The 21,689-nt window shown below is 40.7% G+C and overlaps 2 protein-coding genes and 1 non-coding gene across 3 annotated transcripts; all 3 read left to right on the top strand.

The window, feature by feature from the left end:
• The first annotated feature begins 894 nt into the window (after window positions 1–894).
• Window positions 895–3,370, top strand: LOC147927456 (uncharacterized). The gene is made up of 8 exons (XM_087486779.1): window positions 895–1,590; window positions 1,669–1,799; window positions 1,886–1,970; window positions 2,041–2,173; window positions 2,262–2,324; window positions 2,396–2,527; window positions 2,620–2,836; window positions 2,916–3,370. Exons 1-8 carry the CDS (start codon window positions 1,487–1,489, stop codon window positions 2,945–2,947), a joined length of 897 nt encoding a protein of 298 aa, XP_087342905.1. The 5' UTR covers window positions 895–1,486; the 3' UTR covers window positions 2,948–3,370.
• Window positions 917–1,428, top strand: LOC104748893 (uncharacterized). The gene is made up of 2 exons (XM_010470472.3): window positions 917–1,057; window positions 1,138–1,428. Exons 1-2 carry the CDS (start codon window positions 917–919, stop codon window positions 1,426–1,428), a joined length of 432 nt encoding a protein of 143 aa, XP_010468774.3.
• An 8,749-nt stretch (window positions 3,371–12,119) lies between the features above and the next one.
• Window positions 12,120–12,225, top strand: LOC147927455 (small nucleolar RNA R71). The gene has a single exon (XR_015583134.1). It is a non-coding gene; the product is annotated as a small nucleolar RNA R71 (small nucleolar RNA).
• Window positions 12,226–21,689: the final 9,464 nt, after the last annotated feature.

The following is a 21,689-nucleotide window of genomic DNA, read 5'->3' as shown; positions in this document are numbered from 1 at the left end:
CAACATATAATTTTGTTTAATTGTAAAATCTAAACCCTAATTCTCATTTATAAACCCAAACCGATATATAACCTCGTTTAATTGTAAAATCTAAACCAAGTCAATATTTAACTTTTTTATACATAATTTGTTTTGCTTTTTTAATTTAGTTTTGATTTATTTTTAAGTGAAATATTAGATAGAACATTCTGATTGATTGAGAAGAGAGGGGGTGAATACAAAGGTTCACCTCTAGAAGTGAACCTAAGTATTTTTCCACTCAAAACAGTCTTCGAAAATTTCTCATTAAAGGTAAAATCATATTGACACTCCTAAAATTTCTCCCAAACACTACTATTTCGGAGAAAACTATATTCAGGTTTGAAATAAGTCATTCGGGTAGAGAATAGAGGGACACAAATCTTACTTGGATCTTTTCATTTGTTTTGAATTGTTTACGAATATATTAATTGCAATCTACACTAATTAGATTCATATACTTTCAATTAGATCCGCATACTTGAAATTTATTCTAATCCACTAATTTCGTGATTTCTTATTATCAAAACACAGATTCTTCATTAATCGTTCCAAACACTACGCAAGATAATTACATATCCTTACATAATTTCGTTACGAAATTGATTTCTATAGTCTATTACATATCCAAACTAATTTCTTATTCTCTCTTATCATTATCTCTACTCGACGTAATATACGGTTGAGTATCTGTTATTTGAGAATATCTAAACTGAAAATCGTATATTAATCCCGCTAACAATGGTGATTGATTAAGATTTTATTCCTTATTTTATTTTTAAACAATAATACTCTTTCGTTTCCCCCTGTTCGAAACTATAAATATGTACGTATTCGTTACTTCATCTACACCAACTCACACATTGCTTTCTTCCCTACAGAAAAACACATTCTAAAAATGGCTGCTTCATTTGCTTTCCTTCGTGACTTGCGTCCATACAAGACGAATTGGAGTGTGCAAGTCAAAATCCTTCACTCGTGGCGTCAATATACGCCTAAGGCTGGTGAAACACTCGAATGTATCTTAGCTGATTCCACGGCAAGCTGTTGTTTTACAAGCCTATTTCTCATATTGCTATACAATAACGTCACATATTAACATTCTAATTTTTGGAATAGGGTACAAAGATCCACGCATCTGTCAAGAAGGATTTGGTTGTTAGTCATGCTAATCAATTGCTTGAAGGTCAATGGAGATTCATTGAAACATTCAGTCTAACCAATGCTGCTGGTCATTTCAAACCTACTGGGCACGTGTACAAGATTAACTTTCTTAACGGTACCAAAGTTAGGGTGAGTGACAATGTTAGTGAGTCAATTTTCTTATCCCTTTCAAAGTTTCCAATGATCCTTGCACACGAGGTTAATACCAGCATCTTGGTTGGTAAGTTCATATCATTCCAAATTTAACTTCTATTTCCAACATTACGTATAAAAATTATATATAATTAATAATTGTCTTCTTCAGATGTCATTGGTCAAGTTGTTAATGTTGGTGATGTTGAGGAGTGAGGACCTTGATGTTAACAATAAACCAGTTAAGAAGATTGACTTCGAGCTCAGAGATGAGAAGTAAGTTTTTACGGACTAAAATTTCAAAATATAATAATTTTTGTTTTTTCATAACTGTTAACCTAATCTATACGTTAGTGATGTGAGATTGTCTGTAACGTTGTGGGGAAAATATGCTTTTGAGTTTTTCAATTCATGTGAACATGCATATGAGAATGGTGCTACCGTTGTTTGCCTTCTGCGTTTTGCCAAGATCAAAGAGTTCAAAGGTATTATTTTCTATATTGTTTTTTTCACAATAACCAATAAAAGAAGGCTAATTACCTAATGGTTGGATATTAATTATTTTTTGTAGATATTATCAGTGTCGCAAACTCATTTGATGTAACTCAGTTGAGAGTGAATCCTGAATTTGCTGAAATCCAAACCTTTGTTGAATTGTAAGTTTGCTACTTTGATAAATACCATATTAATTTTGATCTTAATTATTGTTACGATTTTCTTATATAGGATCCCAAAAGATGGTCTGACGCTAACCTTCCGTGGGAGTAAGTCAAAGAGACCTGCTAACTTCCCTAGAGGACCTGAGAATCTTGTTGCATTTGAACATAAGACCATTAAGGAGTTAAAAGACTCCTTCGAGGTAATGACATTTTTATTTAAGTAAGTTAATTTATAAAAGACTTTTATACTGTTAAACATATTTTATAAATTATGATTGTTATCTGCAGGTTGGGAAAGCTAAGATATTGTGTACCAATTATGGTATTGATACCAATTATGGTACTCGCAAGGTAATTAAAGTTGTAGTAAACAACGTATTATATAAAGTGTATATGAAGTTTTAACTTATTTTTTCCTATAGACTCTTAGGTACAAGCTTCATGTGAAAGTCATGGATAACATAGGTGAAACCAAACTCATGCTTTTCGATACTGTCGCTGCTGATGTTGTCTCTGAGAGTGCCTACACGGTTCTTAATGGTTCATACGACGAGGTATTAATTGAAACATTGGTATATCTTTGTATTAGATTGATACATATTATTCTTATTTATATCACTTGATAAAATTTCATCTTACAATATAGATTGATGATCCTGAGACCTTGCCATACGCACTGAAAAATTTGAAAGGAAAGACAATCCAATTTCTTGTGTGTATTGAGAAAGAGAATTTGTGGGATGGTCTTGAAACCTACAAAGTCTCTACAGTTTTGTCCGAGCATGGTATATTGGCGGAAGAACACACACTTGAAGAATCTGATAACAATTTGAGTCATTCTCAGATTAATTCTAGAAAATTTGGTAATTTCTTTTTATGATGTTTATATATTTTATTTATCATTGGATTATATCATAATATCATATTATTATCTATCCTTAGGGTTTGGAGTTCACTTCTTTAAGCGATGGTAGCCAAGATGATTTATCACCTTCGTCCAAACGATCTCTTGATTTGAAAGAAGATCTCTTTGATCAGTCTTCCATAACAAAGCGAAAGTGTGGGCAACCATCAAAGTTAGCTGATCTGGTGAACATATCTATTGGTAAACGTGACTTTGATGCAGTTGTGTCCGCTGAAGATGAAGATTTCATCGATGATAAGAACAATATTGAAGAGGTTACTATCACTAATGGTGCGGTTGAGCGTCGTGGGCTTAAGCCCAAGCTGGTTCGAGTGAAGGTTGAGCCTAAGTAGTTTCTCACTGGACATTGCTGGCTTCTTTTGTTTCTGCTTTCAAGTTTTTAATATTCAATAATGATATCATTCGAGTAGCACTATTTTCTTCTGTTTCAGAATAAAGCAAAGAATAAAAGTCCCCATTTCAATCATTATCTTACCTTTACTGTATCAGTTTCTTATTTCATACTTTTTATAACATTGATGTCTCTAACTTATGTGCTATCGAATTGATCCTTCCTATAATTACGTTAGTGGTTCGCAAAAAAACTGGCGTGATTTAAATTTTGAACTTTTAGAAAGAAAAAATTCAAACTATATTGACAATTTAGTTAACTTCAATGTATTAATTGTATTTACGTTCATGATCAAATAATTGGTCATAACTACACAAATGAACAAAATTTCTTGGATAGTAAAAAAGCTGCTCCTATTTTACTATTGATAAGATGTAACTTGATAGAGTATATCAAATCGATAAACACAAACCACATCATCTTTTTATTTTGTCACTTATCATTTTCTATATTCTTTAAATCTAGCCGTTTACATTTTCTCTACGACTACTACTTCTCTCTCTTTCACCGTTTCCGAAAGTCAAGAAACAACCATGGTGAAATTTGCTACTCTTCGAATGCTAAATCCATATACAATAAATTGGATGATACATGTGAAGGTTTTTCGTAACTGGGAGGTGAAAGACCGGTTCTATATCAGATCTTCCGAACTAATTTTGGTTGACGAAGAGGTACTCATTTAGTGTAACACAGTAAATTATAGAAATTCTTGTTCTTTGGCTAATCTTACATGATCTTTATATTTTCCAGGGGTCCTACTTTCATGCAATAATTCATTTTGAGTGGCATAGTTTTGATGATTATGTTGTTCATCAGAACGAGATATATGTTTTTGAGAGGTTCAAAGTTAAAGAAGATAAAGAAAAGATTCAGAAGACAGATCTTGGATATAAGATTATCTTCACTCATAAAACAGTAGTCAGTGATGCAAGAGCACCGATCATTGAAAAAGTTTTCAGTAACTCCAACTTTCAACTGATTCTTGATGGTCGTTTCTGTGACAACCCGTTCCGCGGACCCCACTAGTCTTACTGCTAGCCGCCCCAACGGACCCCAAGCTAGCCCTGTAGGACATCGATCCTAACCCCTCACTGGGCAAATGGAACTATTTATCCAAATCCACAGTAGGTTATTGGTGCACGAGGCGTTCCTCGAACCCTGGTCCCCACCCTTTAACAACCTTTCCAAAGGACAAGTTGCCACCAATTGACCTGCGGATCCTATTAGCCTCACTGCTAGCCGCCCCAATGGACCCCAAGCTGGCCCTGCAGAGCATCGATCCTAACCTCTCACTGGGCAAATGGAACTATTCATCCAAATCCATAGTAGGTTATTGGTGCACCAGGCGTTCCTCGAACCCTGGTCCCCACCCTTTAACAACCTTCCCACATGACAAGTTGCCACCAATTGATCTGCAGGTCAATTGGTGGCAACTTGTCCTGTGGGGAGGTTGTTAAAGGGAGGGGACCAAGGTTCGAGGAACGCCTGGCGCACCAATAAGCTACTGTGGATTTGGATGAATAGTTACATTTGCCCAGTGAGGGGTTAGGATCGATGCCCTGCAGGGTCAGCTTCGGGCCTATGGGGGCAAGCTAGCGGAGGCTAGTGGGATCCATGGGACGGGTTGTTACAATAAAAATCGATTGTCCCCACCCTTTAACAACCTTCCCACAGGACAAGTTGCCACCAATTGATCTGTAGGTCAATTGGTGGCAACTTGTCCTGTGGGAAGGTTGTTAAAGGGTGGGGACCAGGGTTCGAGGAACGCTTGACGCACCAATAACCTACTGTGGATTTGGATGAATAGTTACATTTGCCCAGTGAGGGGCTAGGATCGATGCCCTGCAGGGCCAGCTTCGGGCCTATGGGGGCAAGCTAGCAGGGGCTAGTGGGATCCACGGGACGGGTTGTTACAGTTTCCATGGTCGTTGGCCTTATGGTATGTTTTCTATCTTTCAATCATAATAACTTTTTTCCTAATATTTTGAACTTGTTCATCGTGTAATATTGTAAATATCTTTTTTTGAAGATAATTTGATTGGGATTATAACTCATATGGGGGAGATCCGGACCTTTGAACCGGAGGACAGTGTGAATCGGTGGGCTTTGAATAATAGATACACACAGTTAACGATCAAATCTCTTAAGTAAGTATTAATTTACAAATCTATTTTTCGCGTAATACTGTAAATTATCTAGTCTCAAATAGGAAAATGATGTCCGGTGTAAAATTACAAACCATAGGGGAAATGTCCTGCCTTGCTTTGCCACTGGATGTTATGTGAATGAAATGTTTAAACGAATAAAGTTAGAGAATGGAGTTAGAGTTTTTCTATTCAAAATGTGGAAAGCTGTCAGATATGGATGTATTTCTTTCATGTTGTTCACTTAACTACTTCATATAATTTTACATATATACATAATGAATTGTGACCTGTAATGATGCGATCGACGGACGCCTGGCGTTACGGACAGCATCGAATGCTCTTGGGCCGGTCGAGCTAGGGATGACTTTCCTCGGTCAAGGCAAGCTGAATCGTCTCTAGGATGGAAACCAACGATGGAAACGAGAAATGAAGGAAAACCAACGAGTGGTTTGAAAAGTCTCGAACTTTGGCCTCGATCTGGTCGAGCGGCTACGGAAGGCTGTGAGCGGCTACGGAAGGCTGCGAGCGGCTACATTACAGAATGCCGGAGGTTGCGAGAGGTTTCGACGCGGAACGATGGTGGTTGCGAGCGGCTACAATGATGATGGAAACGAAGGTGGATCGAACAACGACACGTGAGGAATGACTCTACACACGATATGGTCAAGGCTAGCGAATGACAAACCCGGTTCGAGGTTGGCTAGGTTTCTCTCAGTAGATCAATCCCGGATTAAATCTAAGGAAAGAAGTGAGACAAGAGTCAAAGAATCTCTCTTTGGAAATGTTTTTATTTCAATCAAGTATAAGGTTACAAGAAGTTAAGAGAGGGTTTAAATAGCTAGGTTTAAGAGAGGCTTAAGGACACGCGGACTCGTAATGGTACCCACACTTGTCCTTTGACGTGGTCCCTTTGAAATAGAACACGTCGCTCCTTATGTGATTCAGACATGACAACAAACACTCTACTTAACGTTATAAAAAGAAGGATCTAGAGTTCAAATCAAAACGCATAGCATAAGTAAAGATAGAGAACCGTCTTCGGCCTTGGCGCGGGAAACGACTTGGCTTCAGACGTTTGCAATAAATCTCCTCGCCTCGATAAAACCTCCTCTGGTAAACCTCGTGGGAAAAAACCAGGAGTGAGGAAAAAGAGTATGATTCCTCGCTATAGTGACTTTGGTACCTTCATCCTTGGGTAAGGATGAAGGCCGTGCGAACGGTCACTTCTCGGACTTCTTCGATCGGGTCGCGGTCTCGAACGAAGGCTTGGACAAAGAGGTTGATCCTCTGCTTGGTGGACTTGGAGAAGCTCCTAGACCTTGTCGTGGCTCCCGGGAGGATTTCTGGTACTTTGGCCGTGCGTGAAGCAAGCGTCTCGGTCGCGTCTGGTGCGTCTTGGTGAAACAAGGATTTTTTCTAGGTCTACTTATGCAATGAATGTATGAGAACATGCAAACATAGACATAAGCAGAGATGATGATGAATGGTATGCAAGGTGTTTCAATACCCTTATGATGTTGTAGCATAAAGGATGTCAATCCATAAAGAGTGTGATATGTAAGCAGTCAAGATGTGATCAATGCATTCAAGTTAAGCCAAATATCAAGTTGATTTGTTTCTAACAACCTAATGACAATAATGAAATGCAATGAACTAAGGCAACTAATTAAAACAATAGTAATGCTGAATTAAACTGTAGAACAAGTGCAATAAACAATACTAAGCAGAATTGACTAATAAGTAGAAGAAAACAAGAACAGAACAATGCATAAACAAGAAAGTAAACTGGAGCTCGACCTAGCACTCGGTCGAGTGCATGGTCGAATGGGTGGTCGAGTTGACAAGCGAATGAACAGAACTGAAACAAAGCATCAAACAAAACAGAGCAGAACGAAAGTAAACAAACAGCAAGCGATTAAACAGGATTCAAACAGGTAAATCAATAGATAAATAGGGTCCTAAGGATGGATTCATGGGCTGGACTCAAGCTATGATTATCTAAACTAGCCAACAAACCTCAATCAAACATGAGCTATCTCTAGACAATGATCTCCTAATACAAGTTAATCCAATCTCTTGGCAATAACAATCAAGCTAAGATACTCTCAATCTAGCTCTCACTAGCAAAGATCATATAAAAGCAGGCATTAAACTCAGATCATTATAGTCAAAAATCAACAAAACATCTAATCTCTTAGCATGCTTCATGATAATCTCTAGCATTAGCCTTATCTAGCAACTTAAACATTGGTGTGATGCTAAGAAGCTTAAGATCTATTCTTACCCTCTCAGTATAAGAATAGCATAGAGCATATCTAATCTAGAAGAGATATTTAAACAATCAAGCTTGATCAGTTTAAGCAATCATAACTATTACCCAGCCTAATCCATCCCTAAGATCCTAAGCCACTAATAAGATCTAAAAATCATCATGAAGAACACAAACCCAGAAAATGATGATATAGACATGGATGGATAGATAATGATGAGATGAACAATTTAATACAAAGAAGTGAAAGAAAATACTCAATAGATTCAAAGTTATGAATGTTACAAATCTATGAAAATCTAGAGAAAAGATAAGAGATGATGCAATAACGTAAAAATAGCTAAAAATGGCAAAAACTAGGTTATGAGGTGTCTACAGGGTCTCTCCTTTTCGACCACAAGTGCCAGCACATATATATAGTAAAGAGGGGGAAGCCCTAGTTAGCTAGAGGACAAAATAGAGAGTTGGCTGCAAGTGCTCGACCATGCTCGGTCGAGTGCATGGTCGAGTGGTTGGTCCGTCAAGTAACTCCAGTCTTCGATCTGGTATGATATCGGTTCAGTAAAACAGGTATAACTGCTGAAAGACAGCTCCGATTGCCTTCAAACCACCGGCATTGGAAAGATAACTCAATTGCCTACAACTCTCATGAAGGACGACGAAGCTGAATCGCAACGTCAAATCTACATTCGGATCGATCTTTGAGGAGCTCGTTATGAACCCGACCATGTACTCGACCGTGTGCCTGCTCGAGTGGTATGGTCGAGTGCCTTCTTTTCCCTTCCTGATATTTCCAATCCTCTTTTTTAGCTCCAGAATTAACAGCAAGTCCTTTCTTACCCTTTTAGAGCTCCATAACACCTAATAATACTCCAAATGCACAAATGTATGCAATGCATGCTTCTAAACATCCTCAGTGCATATTTGGACATAAATGGCTATAAAACCTAAGGAATGACTTCTATATGATGCAAAACATGAACTAAACAAGGCCATAAATATGGTAAAATATAGTGACATCAACACCCCCAAACTTAGTCTTTGCTTGCCCTCAAGCAAACAAACAAGACAAGAGAGGAAAGTGAGGTTTGAAAATGGGATATCAAAGCCTAAAGCTTGTTACTAAACTAGCTAGAATCAATGTCCAAGTTACTAGTACTATGATGCAAGGTGAATGAGCTGTACTTAAAGATTTTAGACAAGCTTATCACAACTTTTACTGATTTGAGCCTTAGATATCCACATGTATTCAAATCAACCATTTCCTTTAACATTCATTAATCAAGAACATGAATCAATTTATGCAATGCTTAAACTCATTTGGCTTGGTAGTAAAAGGTTTTAGAGACAATGATGGTCTCTTTTTAGAGTGGGGCTTATCAATATCAAGGTTCTCTCATAAAAAATGGATTGAGCTTTAGAAGAATGCTAAAGGTAAGAACACTTAGACACATACAAGAACAAAACCTTGTCTACCCAAAGGCACCCAAAGTATTTATCCTATCAATCTAAACCCAAATTGTCCTAGTTCTACCCTTTTTCTTCTTCACTTCTCTTTCATCCTTTTCTCTTTTGATTTTAAAGTCTTAGGAGAGGTTTCTTATTTGATCTTTCTAGTGGAATGGGGGATTCTTTCTTATTGCTATGGTTCTCTTTTCTTCTTATTCTTAAGACATAAAAGCATTTTGCTATTCTCTTTTTTTCTTTCTTTCTTTTCTTTAACTAGAACCAACTTCAACAATCTTATACTTCCCATTCTTTCACTAGACTTTGATTTTACACATTCCCCTCTTAAAGACTCTACCTTTTTCTTTCTCTTTTTTCTCTTTTCTTTTCAAAACAGCCAAGTCCCAAACCCAACAAGTGATCCACCTAGTCCTATCTAGTTTGGAAAATGCAAACTAGAACTACACAAGGTCTTACTCTTGTCAGTTCAAACCTAACACATTCTACCAAGCTCAATCCCAAAATAGGCCTTACACACTCAAGAATAAATTTGGCTTGAAAGAAGGATAGGTTAAGGGTAGGGAAACTGATTCTTAATGAGGAAATCAGCTACTTGGATCAACAAGAGTGGTAAAAGGAAAAAGATGATCCAAATATGTATATGGTATCCATGAGTTTAAAGCAATGCACAAGTTGATAATTGAAAGTCAATATTAGGTTCTTATAAGTAGGAAATGGCATCAAATCACAACATGCTTCAATTTAGACCAAATGCAATGCAGGAATTCAAGGCTTGGTTCAATCTTATGCTTCTAACTACTCAACTAGCATCAAAGTACTATTAACTTGGGCATTGATCCTAGTTTAGTGAATTTAAACAAGCTAACAAGGCAAAACTCATCATAAATCCCTAATGCAAATATTAAACAGTCCTATATGAAACATGCTAAACAAAATCCTAATATGCAATGCAAACTACATGAACACTCTTTTTTTATGAAGATTTTTTCAAAATTTTTCAAATTTTTATGGTTTTTCTATGCCTTAGATGCTATGCAAGTATTAACATGATTATGCTAAAAATTTGAAATAAGAAAACAGAAAACAATGTCAAATGCTATCTCAAACCCTCCCCCAAACTTAAATTACACAGTCCCCTGTGTAAGAGAAATTTGAAAGAGGATTCAAGAATCAAGAAGCAACACAAAATCAAGAAATGCAATGGTATATACAAAGATAGAGTTTGAGTATTACTTGGGATGGGTTGATGGTGGGATTCATTTTTGGAATATCACCAAGTGCCTAAAGGACCTTCATGCTACCTGATCAACCATAACACAAAAGAAAACAAGATCAAAATAACAAGAAACTTAAACCAATATGTACATGGATACCTTTGGGACTTCCTCCCAAGTGAGCTTGTTTAAAGTCTCTAAGCTTGACTTTGCATACTTCTTATGCATTGGAAGGGTGATATAGAGGTGATGAAGTCCCCTTTGTTCCCAAAGATTGTAGTGCTCCTCTTATTCCTGGGTCAATGCTAAAAGAGTTGTGTCTGCTGATAATACTCAGACCTTGCCTTGCTTTCTTTGGAGAAGAACTTCTAACTTTACCATGAAGCTTCTTGATTTGCCCACTTATCTCCTCATCCTTAGTTGTTAATTCCCTCACTGAATCATGTAGAATGTTGATAGTTTGAAGCTCAGACAAACCATCAGAGAAGGGGTTTCTTGGCTCTTGTTGTTGGTGAAGCTTGGGGATGAAGTCTGGGCATTTTGGGTGACTTGGTACCACTCGGTCGAGTGACTTAAGGTGCTCGGTCGAGTGGTAGGTCGAGTAGAAGGCCGAGTGACCTAAAATCTCTGTTTCTACCCCATTCACACCCTCAAAGATTCCAGACTCAGTTTCATGACCTTTCTCTTCAATCCTGAAGGTCTGCCCATCAATAGTTGGCTTCTTCTGCTCAAGCTCTTTAACTTGTGGCTTCTCATTCATTTCAACATCTTGTAACAAAGGTTCATGACTGAATACCATCAATGCTTGCTTATCAATAGAAGCCTTGTACTTTTTCAGCATTTGCTCTTTAAACCGTCCTGGAAATGGCAAAGGTGGCTGATAGGGAGGAGGAATGAACCGAACCTGCTTGCTAGATTCTTGAGCAATGACTCGCTCAAGCACTCGACCAGGAACTCGACCATGCACTCGACCGTGTGCATCATCGAGTGTATGGTCGAGTTGGGTCTCAAACTCAGTTTCCTTCTCATTATGCACCTCTGGTTGAAGAAATTCCTCCCCAACTTGGTTGTCACTGTCCTCAGGGAGCTTTGAAGGTAGTTCATTGAGAGAGATAGCTTGGGAAGTGGCAAAATCCTTTAGATTGTTAATTGCTGTCCCATGGAGTTGTCTAGAAGAAGAAGATTCACTCTTGCACTCTAGGTGAAGCAGTCTGCAAGTTAAAGCTTCAATCTTGAGATTAAGGACACCATATGTGGAGTCCATCTTGTTTTTCATCTCTATGAGCTTCTTACTTTTTTCAATATCTCCATTAGTTTGGCCATGTAGGAGTTGCTGAAGCATACTCTTCATCTCTTGATCTAGAGCAGGAGGTTGTTGGGATTGTTGTGGAGGACAAACTAGGTCCATAGACAGCTCATCTTCACAAACAAGATGTACCTTCTTTTGCTGGGAATCACCTCTTTTGTGTAGAAAGAGCTTATCTATCTTCTCAAGCTTCTCATTCAAGGCTTTTAGTTCCTTTCTATGCCCTTCCTCAGAATCAACACCTCTCCTTAAGCTTCTATCATATTCCTCATAATAATTTCCATTGGACTGAGCAAGGTTCTCCACTAACTCCAAACCTTCATCTACATCTCTATTCATGAAGCTTCCATTAGAGGCTGTGTCTAGGAGCATCTTGATCTTGGGAAGAACACCTCTATACAAAGTACACAACAAATATTCATTGCTGAATCCATGATGAGGGCATTGTCTCTGGTAGCCTTTGAACCTCACCCATGCTTCACTAAAAGATTCACCATTCTTTCGGAGAAATCCTGAAATTTCATTCCTCAAATGTGCAGTCCTTGAGCTAGTGAAGAACTTTGCAAGGAATACCTTCTTACATTCAACCCAAGAGGTGATTCTTCCAGGAGGTAGAGTCTTCTCCCATTGATGGGCTTTATCTCCTAGAGAAAAAGGAAACAATCTCAGCTTCAATGCATCCTCACTAACTCCAATTATATTGGTGAGGCTACAGAGCCTGTCAAACTCATCAAGATGTGCAAGGGGGTCTTCAGTAGGCAGGCCATGAAATCTGCTGCTCTTAACCATTGAGATCAGACTAGTCTTGATTGTGAAGGTTGTGTTGTGGATAGGAGGAGGCACTATCCCATATCTTTGAGTATGTGTAGTGGGAGCATCACTATCACCAATCTTCCTTCTCCTTTGAGGTTCAGTCTGATCATGTGGGAGTTCCATTGCCGCCTCTTCTTCTGTGTTTTTGAGACTTTGAGCAGGTGCTCGATCAGGTGCTCGAACAAGCACTCGACCGTTTGCTTTGAGGTACTCGGCTGAGTGCCTGGTCGACTGGTACCTGAGAATCAAAACAGAACACCAGAACAAAAAAGAGGTGAGTAATAGAATAAAAAGTAACATAGCTTAATCTTGAAACAATGAAATCTCGACTGGAACATATAAACACCCTAATGGCAACGGCGCCAATTGAAACAAGGATTTTTTCTAGGTCTACTTATGCAATGAATGTATGAGAATATGCAAACATAGACATAAGCAGAGATGATGATGAATGGTATGCAAGGTGTTTCAATACCCTTATGATGTTGTAGCATAAAGGATGTCAATCCATAAAGAGTGTGATATGTAAGCAGTCAAGATGTGATCAATGCATTCAAGTTAAGCCAAATATCAAGTTGATTTGTTTCTAACAACCTAATGACAATAATGAAATGCAATGAACTAAGGCAACTAATTAAGACAATAGTAATGCTGAATTAAACTGTAGAACAAGTGCAATAAACAATACTAAGCAGAATTGACTAATAAGTAGAAGAAAACAAGAACAGAACAATGCATAAACAAGAAAGTAAACTGGAGCTCGACCTAGCACTCGGTCGAGTGCATGGTCGAGTGGGTGGTCGAGTTGACAAGCGAATGAACAGAACTGAAACAAAGCATCAAACAAAACAGAGCAGAACGAAAGTAAACAAACAGCAAGCGATTAAACAGGATTCAAACAGGTAAATACATAGATAAATAGGGTCCTAAGGATGGATTCATGGGCTGGACTCAAGCTATGATTATCTAAACTAGCCAACAAACCTCAATCAAACATGAGCTATCTCTAGACAATGATCTCCTAATACAAGTTAATCCAATCTCTTGGCAATAACAATCAAGCTAAGATACTCTCAATCTAGCTCTCACTAGCAAAGATCATATAAAAGCAGGCATTAAACTCAGATCATTATAGTCAAAAATCAACAAAACATCTAATCTCTTAGCATGCTTCATGATAATCTCTAGCATTAGCCTTATCCAGCAACTTAAACATTGGTGTGATGCTAAGAAGCTTAAGATCTATTCTTACCCTCTCAGTATAAGAATAGCATAGAGCATATCTAATCTAGAAGAGATATTTAAACAATCAAGCTTGATCAGTTTAAGCAATCATAACTATTACCCAGCCTAATCCATCCCTAAGATCCTAAGCCACTAATAAGATCTAAAAATCATCATGAAGAACACAAACCCAGAAAATGATGATATAGACATGGATGGATAGATAATGATGAGATGAACAATTTAATACAAAGAAGTGAAAGAAAATACTCAATAGATTCAAAGTTATGAATGTTACAAATCTATGAAAATCTAGAGAAAAGATAATAGATGATGCAATAACGTAAAAATAGCTAAAAATGGCAAAAACTAGGTTATGAGGTGTCTACAGGGTCTCTCCTTTTCGGCCACAAGTGCCAGCACATATATATAGTAAAGAGAGGGAAGCCCTAGTTAGCTAGAGGACAAAATAGAGAGTTGGCTGCAAGTGCTCGACCATGATCGGTCGAGTGCATGGTCGAGTGGTTGGTCCGTCAAGTAACTCCAGTCTTCGATCTGGTATGATATCAGTTCAGTAAAACAGGTATAACTGCTGAAAGACAGCTCCGATTGCCTTCAAACCACCGGCATTGGAAAGATAACTCAATTGCCTACAACTCTCATGAAGGACGACGAAGCTGAATCGCAACGTCAAATCTACATTCGGATCGATCTTTGAGGAGCTCGTTATGAACCCGACCATGTACTCGACCGTGTGCCTGCTCGAGTGGTATGGTCGAGTGCCTTCTTTTCCCTTCCTGATATTTCCAATCCTCTTTTTTAGCTCCAGAATTAACAGAAAGTCCTTTCTTACCCTTTTAGAGCTCCATAACACCTAATAATACTCCAAATGCACAAATGTATGCAATGCATGCTTCTAAACATCCTCAGTGCATATTTGGACATAAATGGCTATAAAACCTAAGGAATGACTTCTATATGATGCAAAACATGAACTAAACAAGGCCATAAATATGGTAAAATATAGTGACATCACTTGGTCAGGCGTCTTGGTCGCGTCCGGTGCGTCTCGGTTGGGTTCCGGTCCTGTGCTCACATCATTCCCTCCCCCTTGAAAAGGTTTTGTCCCCAAAACATCTTCGTCGTCACCTACGTCAGACGGAAGGAGATCAGTAACGTTGAAAGAGGTTGATGTATTATACTCACCTGGTAGTTCAAGATAGTAGGCGTTGTCGTTGATCTTCTCGATGACTCGGAATGGTCCTTCTCCGCGTGGGCTAAGCTTGTCCTTTCTCTTCTGCTGGAACTGCTCCGGCCTTATGTGCAACCAAACCCAATCTCCTGGCTTGAACAACATAGGCTTGCGTCTGCAGTTCAAGAAACGCACATACTGTTCGGTCCTCTTTTAGATGTTTGCTCGAACCTCCTCGTGAAGCTTCTTGACTAATTCGGCTCTCGCGGCTCCATCTTGGTTCTCGGTCTCGTCCGGTGGTAGAGGTTGGAGATCCATAGGCGTGAGATGCTTGAACCCGTAAGCAACTTCGAACACTGACTTCTTGGTAGACGAATGAACGGCATGGTTATACGCGAACTCAATGAGGGGAATGCACTCGAGCCACGATCCTTTGTTGCTCGCGATCGCTGTCCGTAGTAAGGCTCCAGTAGATCGATTCACGACCTCAGTGTGGCCGTCGGTTTGCGGATGAGCAGCGTTGGAGTATAACAACTTGGTGCCGAGCTTCTTCCACAATGTTCGCCAGAAATGACCAAGGAACTTCGGGTCTCGATCCGAAATGATAGTGCACGGTAAGCCGTGAAGTCTGATCACTTGATTGAAGAAGAGGTTCGCCAGTTGCACAGTGTTGTGGTTCTTGTTGCAAGATATAAAGTGCGCCATCTTCGAGAACCTGTCCACCACGACCATCAAGCTGTCTTTATGGTTTAAGAGAGGTAGGCCGACAACGAAATCCATTGATAGGTCGATCCAAGGCGCGGTTGACACCGGTAGAGGCATGTAAAGGCCGTGAGGGTGAGTCGTTGACTTTGAAGCTCGACACACTACACAGCATCCGCAGTGTTTCTCGACCATGCTATGCATCTTCGGCCAATAGAAATGTTCTTGAAGCACGGCTAGCGTCTTGGTGATACCAAAGTGCCCGGACAAACCTCCACTGTGAGCTTCTCGAACTAACAACTCGCGAATGGATCCGGTGGGGATGCAAAGATGTTGGCCTCGAAACAAGAACCCTTCATGCAAGTAGAACTCGGTGTAGATGCCTTTACCGTGATTCATGAAGCATTCACCAAACTCAACATCGTTGGCGTATGCGTCCTTAATACTTTCAAACCCCAATACCTTAGCGTCCATTGTGGTGATCAAGGCGTGCCTTCGTGATAAAGTGTGACAACCCGTCCCGCGGACCCCACTAGCCCACCGCTAGCCGCCCCAACGGACCACAAGCTGGCCCTGCAGGGCATCGATCCTAACCCCTCACTGTGAATAGGAACTATTCATCCAAATACACCAATAGGTTATTAGTGCGCCAGGCGTTCCTCGAACCTTGGTCCCCACCCTTTAACAACTTTCCCACTGGACAAGCTGTCACCAATTGACCTACTGGTAGATTTGGATGAATAGTTCCTATCCACAGTGAGGGGTTAGGATCGATGCCCTGCAGGGCCAGCTTGGGGTCCGTTGGGGCGGCTAGCGGTGGGCTAGTGGGGCCCGCGGCACGGGTTGTCACATAAAAATCGATTTTTATGTGACAACCCGTCCCATAGACCCCACTAGCCTCACTGCTAGTCCACTAGCCTCACTGCTAGCCTCCCCAACGAACCCCAAGCTGGCTCTTCAGGGCATCGATCCTAACCCATTACTGTGGATATCTCAATCCACTAGTAGGTAATTGTGTGCCAGGCGTTCCTTGAACCCTGGTCCCCACCCTTTAACAACCTTCCCACAGGACAAGTTGCCACCAATTGATCTACAATGGCAGAAGAGGTCCAGAATGATCACCCGTGTATCCACTAGCGGGGTGCATTGTGTACGGCATCGTGAATGACATCTGGTAAGGCGGAGGGTAGATACCTGCGGAATCACTCGATTGGGTGCTCGATGGGTGCATCGGATAGTTCATCGTGTATCCCATTGGGTTGGGCGTCGGGTAAGCGTCAGAATGGCTTCTCCGTGATGCTTCAGGTCGGGTGATGTTCTCCTCAGTTTGGGGCTCGTATGTTGATGCTCTGTGAGGTTCTGGAGGTGGCAGTCCTCGAGTTCCTCCTAGCGGTCCGCTTCTCCCCATCCAAGTTGGTGCTTGTGCCGAGGTAGGAGCTGAGGCACAGCTTGCCTTGTCTTGCAACTCCTCGATTTGATCTCCCATTGTCTTCACCGAACCGGCAAGATCTTTCACCTTCTTTGCCAGAAACTTGTTCATCCTCTTCAGCCATCCGATCCTCTTGTGAGCTTCTCTCACTCCAACCGGTTTCTTTTGAGAGCACCCATACTCCTCAAAATCCAAATCCTCCGAGCTATCTCCCTGTCTCTGCCCGGTCTCCTCTTCTTCTCAGCTTTGGACTCCTCCTCCGGGTTGTACAGCTCCTCCAAAGGTGGTGCGAAGTCAATGTTGTTTCCCAGCCAAACCTTGGTGTATATGACATTAGGTAGGACCATTTGGGCAGCTCCGGCGGTTGGATGGACGAACTTGAACAGCATCATGTCATTAAGCCTCTCATGGGCCAAAAATCTCGCCAGCACGAGGTAGTCCACATCCAGCCATCTTGGTTCGTGCACAATTCCCTTCAAGGGGAAATCGCAAGCCACTAGGATCGGTGTGACTAGTCCCCCAATGGAGATCTCTCCGCCTCCTTCTCTTCTTTTCATGCCCCATGATTTCAGATAGAGGAATTGTTCGAGTAGCACAAACACCATGCTAGTATCCGTGACATCTCCAACTAGTGGTGTACCATCCCTAGAATTGTCCAAAACTCCACACAGTGCTATGTCTAACAACTGGAGCTCATGATCATTCACATTCCAAGTCTCTTTTCTAGCAAAAAGAGTGCATGCAAAGGACTTGTGAAAATACCTCAAGACAGGGCTCCTTATTTGAGCGGATTTGGAGCTTGTGGACTTGTAGGGGAGCTTGTCTCCTATTCTCAGCCATAGGGACCTCATTTCCTCCTTGCTAACCTCCATTCCTTCTCCACTACCAGCTTTGAAGCCATATAGCTTCTCCATCTCTTTCAAACTGAGTCGGTAGTCCTTGTTTCTCACGGAGAAGGTGATGAACCCGATCCCCCCATCTGGTAGTAGGGTCGGGTGGTCCTCGAAATAATGCAGCTTCATGGTCGAAAGGAAATGGACCATCTCCTCCTCATATGCTTCGAGGTTGGCTCGCATCATATGGCCCAGGTGGCACATATGGAACAGAAACTCAACATCTCTAGCGAAGGCCAACATCTTCATGGTCTCGCGGTGAGGGTATCGGGTACCAACAAAGCTCATCTTCCAGAAGACTTTCAATAGTCTTGCCGGAGTGTCGACCTCCTTCTGCTTCAGCCTCCTCGAGGCTTGGCGTGTCATCTCTCTCTGCTCGTCTTCTCTCTCTCGGTCCTCCTCCTCTTCTTGTTGATCCTCTTCCTCAAATCCTCTCTCAACTACTCTTTCAGCCTTCTCCGAAGTCGGTCTCTTCCCCATTGCAACCGTGGCTCTGCTCCTTGATCGTGAGGTTTGGATCTCCCCTTGCTCTTCTCCACCAGCATCAGAATCGACCTCCATGGCGTCGGTAAGGGTTTTTTTAGACGTAGACAGGTTCCTACGTCGAGGAGAATGACAAACAGCACTCGCCATTGGACTCGGTGAGCGAACTCGGGGGCCTTGTCGATCGGTTACTCGAGTATCGGATCGGGTGGTGGATCGGGTTGGGGAGGCAAAACGTCCAGCCAGCGGCTGGGAATGTGGAACGTTTCCTCTCCCTTGAGACTCTCGAGCTTCGACGGCATCACTTCCGGTTGTAGCAGCGGTGGAGGTTGATCTTCTTCCCTTCCTTTGGTAGGTTTTAGCGATTGGCTCCATGTTTGAATCCTTGAGAGAAAGAAGGCTAAGTCTCGAGGTTAATAGGGTTAGTCCCAAAGAAATCGAATAAAGCTTGAGATCGAGAGAGAATCGAAACTTATGGAAACTAAAAGCTTTAGAGTAGAAAAAAGACTTATCGGTGGTAATGAGGGAGAAGAGTCTCGAAACCCTTTAAGTAGGCTAGGGTTTGGTTGGTGGGCTTCACCAAGAGTGGGCTTCCTTGTGGAATTCGGACTTCACTCGCCACCCGAGCTGGGACACGATCAGGCGTGTCGAGTACAGTGTCGGGTTGACCCTCAGATTCCCCAATTTTCCTCTTTTCAATTTTTCCATTTGTTTTTCTTTTTTTTTTTAAAGTTTGCAAAAAGAGAAAAAAAAAATAAAAAAATAAACTAAAATTAAAAGATACCTTTGGGACTTCCTCCCAAGTGAGCTTGTTTAAAGTCACTAAGCTTGACTCTTCATGCTCCTTAAGCATGGGGTCCATGTGAAGAGGTTCTGGAATCCTCTCCACTTTAGCAGGCTGGTTCAACAGATTTTCCAGGTTTTGTCCAGGTTCTAAGGCAAATGTGGTGTTGACCTCTTCAAGATGTTGCACCTTCCTCTGTTTGGTCTTAGTAGAAAAAGCTTGACCAACAATGGTTGGCCTCTTAATCACTTTATTCACATCAAACTCCATCTTGAAATGCTCACCATGCTCTATTCTGATCTTACCTTGTTTTACCTCGATCACAGCACCAACTGTTGCCAAGAATGGTCTCCCTAGAATAAGTGGATCATCTGGTTCCTTGTCCATATCAAGGATCATGAAGTCGGTAGGCACTTCCAATCTTCCAATCCTGAGAGGCAAATTTTCCAGGATCCCAATCGGATGCCTCAATGTTCTATCAGCTAGAACCAAATACAATTTACTTGGTTTAAAATCAGTGAATCCCATCTTGTTGGCAACTAACAGCGGCATAATGCTAACTGAAGCTCCAAGGTCGCACAAACAATTCTTGAAGATCCGAAGTCCTATCGAACACGGCAAAATGAAAGAGCCAGGATCTTCTAGTTTTTCCTCAATCCGCAGATCAGGATCCAAGCACACTTCACTCCTCAGAATCTCAAAACCAATCTCTTTGACAGCTTCCTTAACCTCATTCTCCAATCGAGCTGCTTCCTTGGCAGCTTCCTTCTGAAGCTCGTGTGCGGGCAAAAGCTTAGGTGTTGGAGCTTTACGCTTAGACATTCGCTCTACAAGCGCCTCCAGCTGGATGTCAAGTGCAGCATTGAACCTTTCCTCTAACTCTCCTTCCTTTGTTGCAGGTGGTTGAGGCTGATCTCTCTTCTCAACATCTACTCGATGCATCATCTGATCAACACCATCGTGTAGGTCATCGGGTTCCACTTCGGGTTGTTCTTCAGTTTGTGATTCTTGAACCAGTGCTCGATCATCAACTCGATCAGTCTCCTCGGGTGAAGGCTTGGGTTCATACTCGGATATATAGTACTTGGCCTCATTTTTCATTGGGTGTTCCACATCCTCCCCATCTTGATCATCACTGTCCCCAGTGAGGTAATCCTCATAGTCATCATCAAGCAAGATGGCTTGAGCAGTTGCATAATCCTTGGGGTTTTGAACAGCCTTACCTGGGAGTTGGTTGATCTTTGGGGCTGGTTGGTTGTTGTGGTGGCCTTCCAGGTATCGAAGCTTTGTGTTGAGTGATTCGTACTTGGCATTGAGATCATTGTATCATGAGTCGATCTTGTCGCTCATCTCTGCGAACCGTTTCGCGATGTCCATAGATGATGTAGCCTGATTCTGAATCATTTGCTGAATGAGACCGCGTAACTCAGCTTCTTGTGATTGGGTTGGGACCTTGTGGTTGTTGGAATCCAGGTGGTTGGTTGTAGGTTCCAGAGTACTGCTGCTTAGGTGCATAGCCTTGGTTGTACTAAACAAAAGGCTTCTGTTGGACTTGGTTTCCTTGAACTGCAGATGGGTAAGTTTGGTCCTGAGGATTCGCAACATTCGGGTTCCGATAAGAAAAATTCAGATTCGGCTTGAAGTTATTGTACCCTCTGTTGTAACCTCCTTGGTTGTTAATGTAGTTAACATCCTCGCTGTATAGTCTTATATGCTCAAATTGTAATACCCTAAAGGTACTAACAGCCTTGCAGTTGTAATACTCTAGGGGTCGAATCCACAGAGACTCTAGTTCACACAATAGACTTATTATCTTTTAATTTTGCTAAATCAAAATAATAAATTAAAGACAATGCAAAACAGAATTTAAAAGTGTTGTAAATTCAAAGATCAAAGAGCTAAGCCTAGGAAATTTCTAAGGAATTTATGGGTTATTAAATCAATCAAATAATTAGGGTTCAAGCAATTAAATATCAGATCTAGAACTCTAAACACACTTGTAAAACAAATCAGTTCTCACTGCAAATATTTTCTAAATTTAAAACCAGAAAATCCAAATCTCTTTGCAAAATTCAAGGTTAAAAATCAGCTTTAAGAACAGGTTTAGATAAGTTCACAAATTTATTAATTCAAATCTCTTTGCAAGAAATAAATTTGCTCATCAATGGTTTAATCAGGAAAACAATTATATTCTCATATCAATTTATTTTCCTAAGATAATAATTCTAAATGATCAATCAAGAACTATTGTGAAGAACAACCAAGGATGAAGATCATAAAAGATTAAGAACCCTAAAAATCTCAGATCTAATAAATCATAAAAACCCTATGAAAAACCCTAAACCTAACAAGCAAATTACTCAGACATGATTAATAAAGCACAAAACATCTCTCTGAATAATAAGCAATTGATATTAAGAAGTAAGGAAGGGAGTTCAAGAATCTTCTCTCTACAGATGAATTCAGATCTATCTCTC

This window comes from Camelina sativa, chromosome 15 (genome assembly GCF_030686135.1).
Source record: "Camelina sativa cultivar CO46 ecotype springtype chromosome 15, ASM3068613v1".
NCBI classification, from domain to species: Eukaryota; Viridiplantae; Streptophyta; class Magnoliopsida; order Brassicales; family Brassicaceae; genus Camelina; species Camelina sativa.
The sequence above is the reverse complement of the archived record's forward strand: the minus strand, read 5'-3'. Positions and strand labels throughout refer to the sequence as shown.

Bases quoted from the DNA above. Each gene is read 5' to 3' on its own strand.
- LOC104748893 (XM_010470472.3), top strand. From the start codon at position 917: ATGGCTGCTTCATTTGCTTTCCTTCGTGACTTGCGTCCATACAAGACG. The intron at 1,058-1,137 runs GCAAGCTGTTGT...TTTTTGGAATAG, and splicing joins GTATCTTAGCTGATTCCACG to GGTACAAAGATCCACGCATC.
- LOC147927456 (XM_087486779.1), top strand. From the start codon at position 1,487: ATGTCATTGGTCAAGTTGTTAATGTTGGTGATGTTGAGGAGTGAGGAC. The intron at 2,174-2,261 runs GTAATGACATTT...TGTTATCTGCAG, and splicing joins AGTTAAAAGACTCCTTCGAG to GTTGGGAAAGCTAAGATATT. The intron at 2,528-2,619 runs GTATTAATTGAA...CTTACAATATAG, and splicing joins TTAATGGTTCATACGACGAG to ATTGATGATCCTGAGACCTT.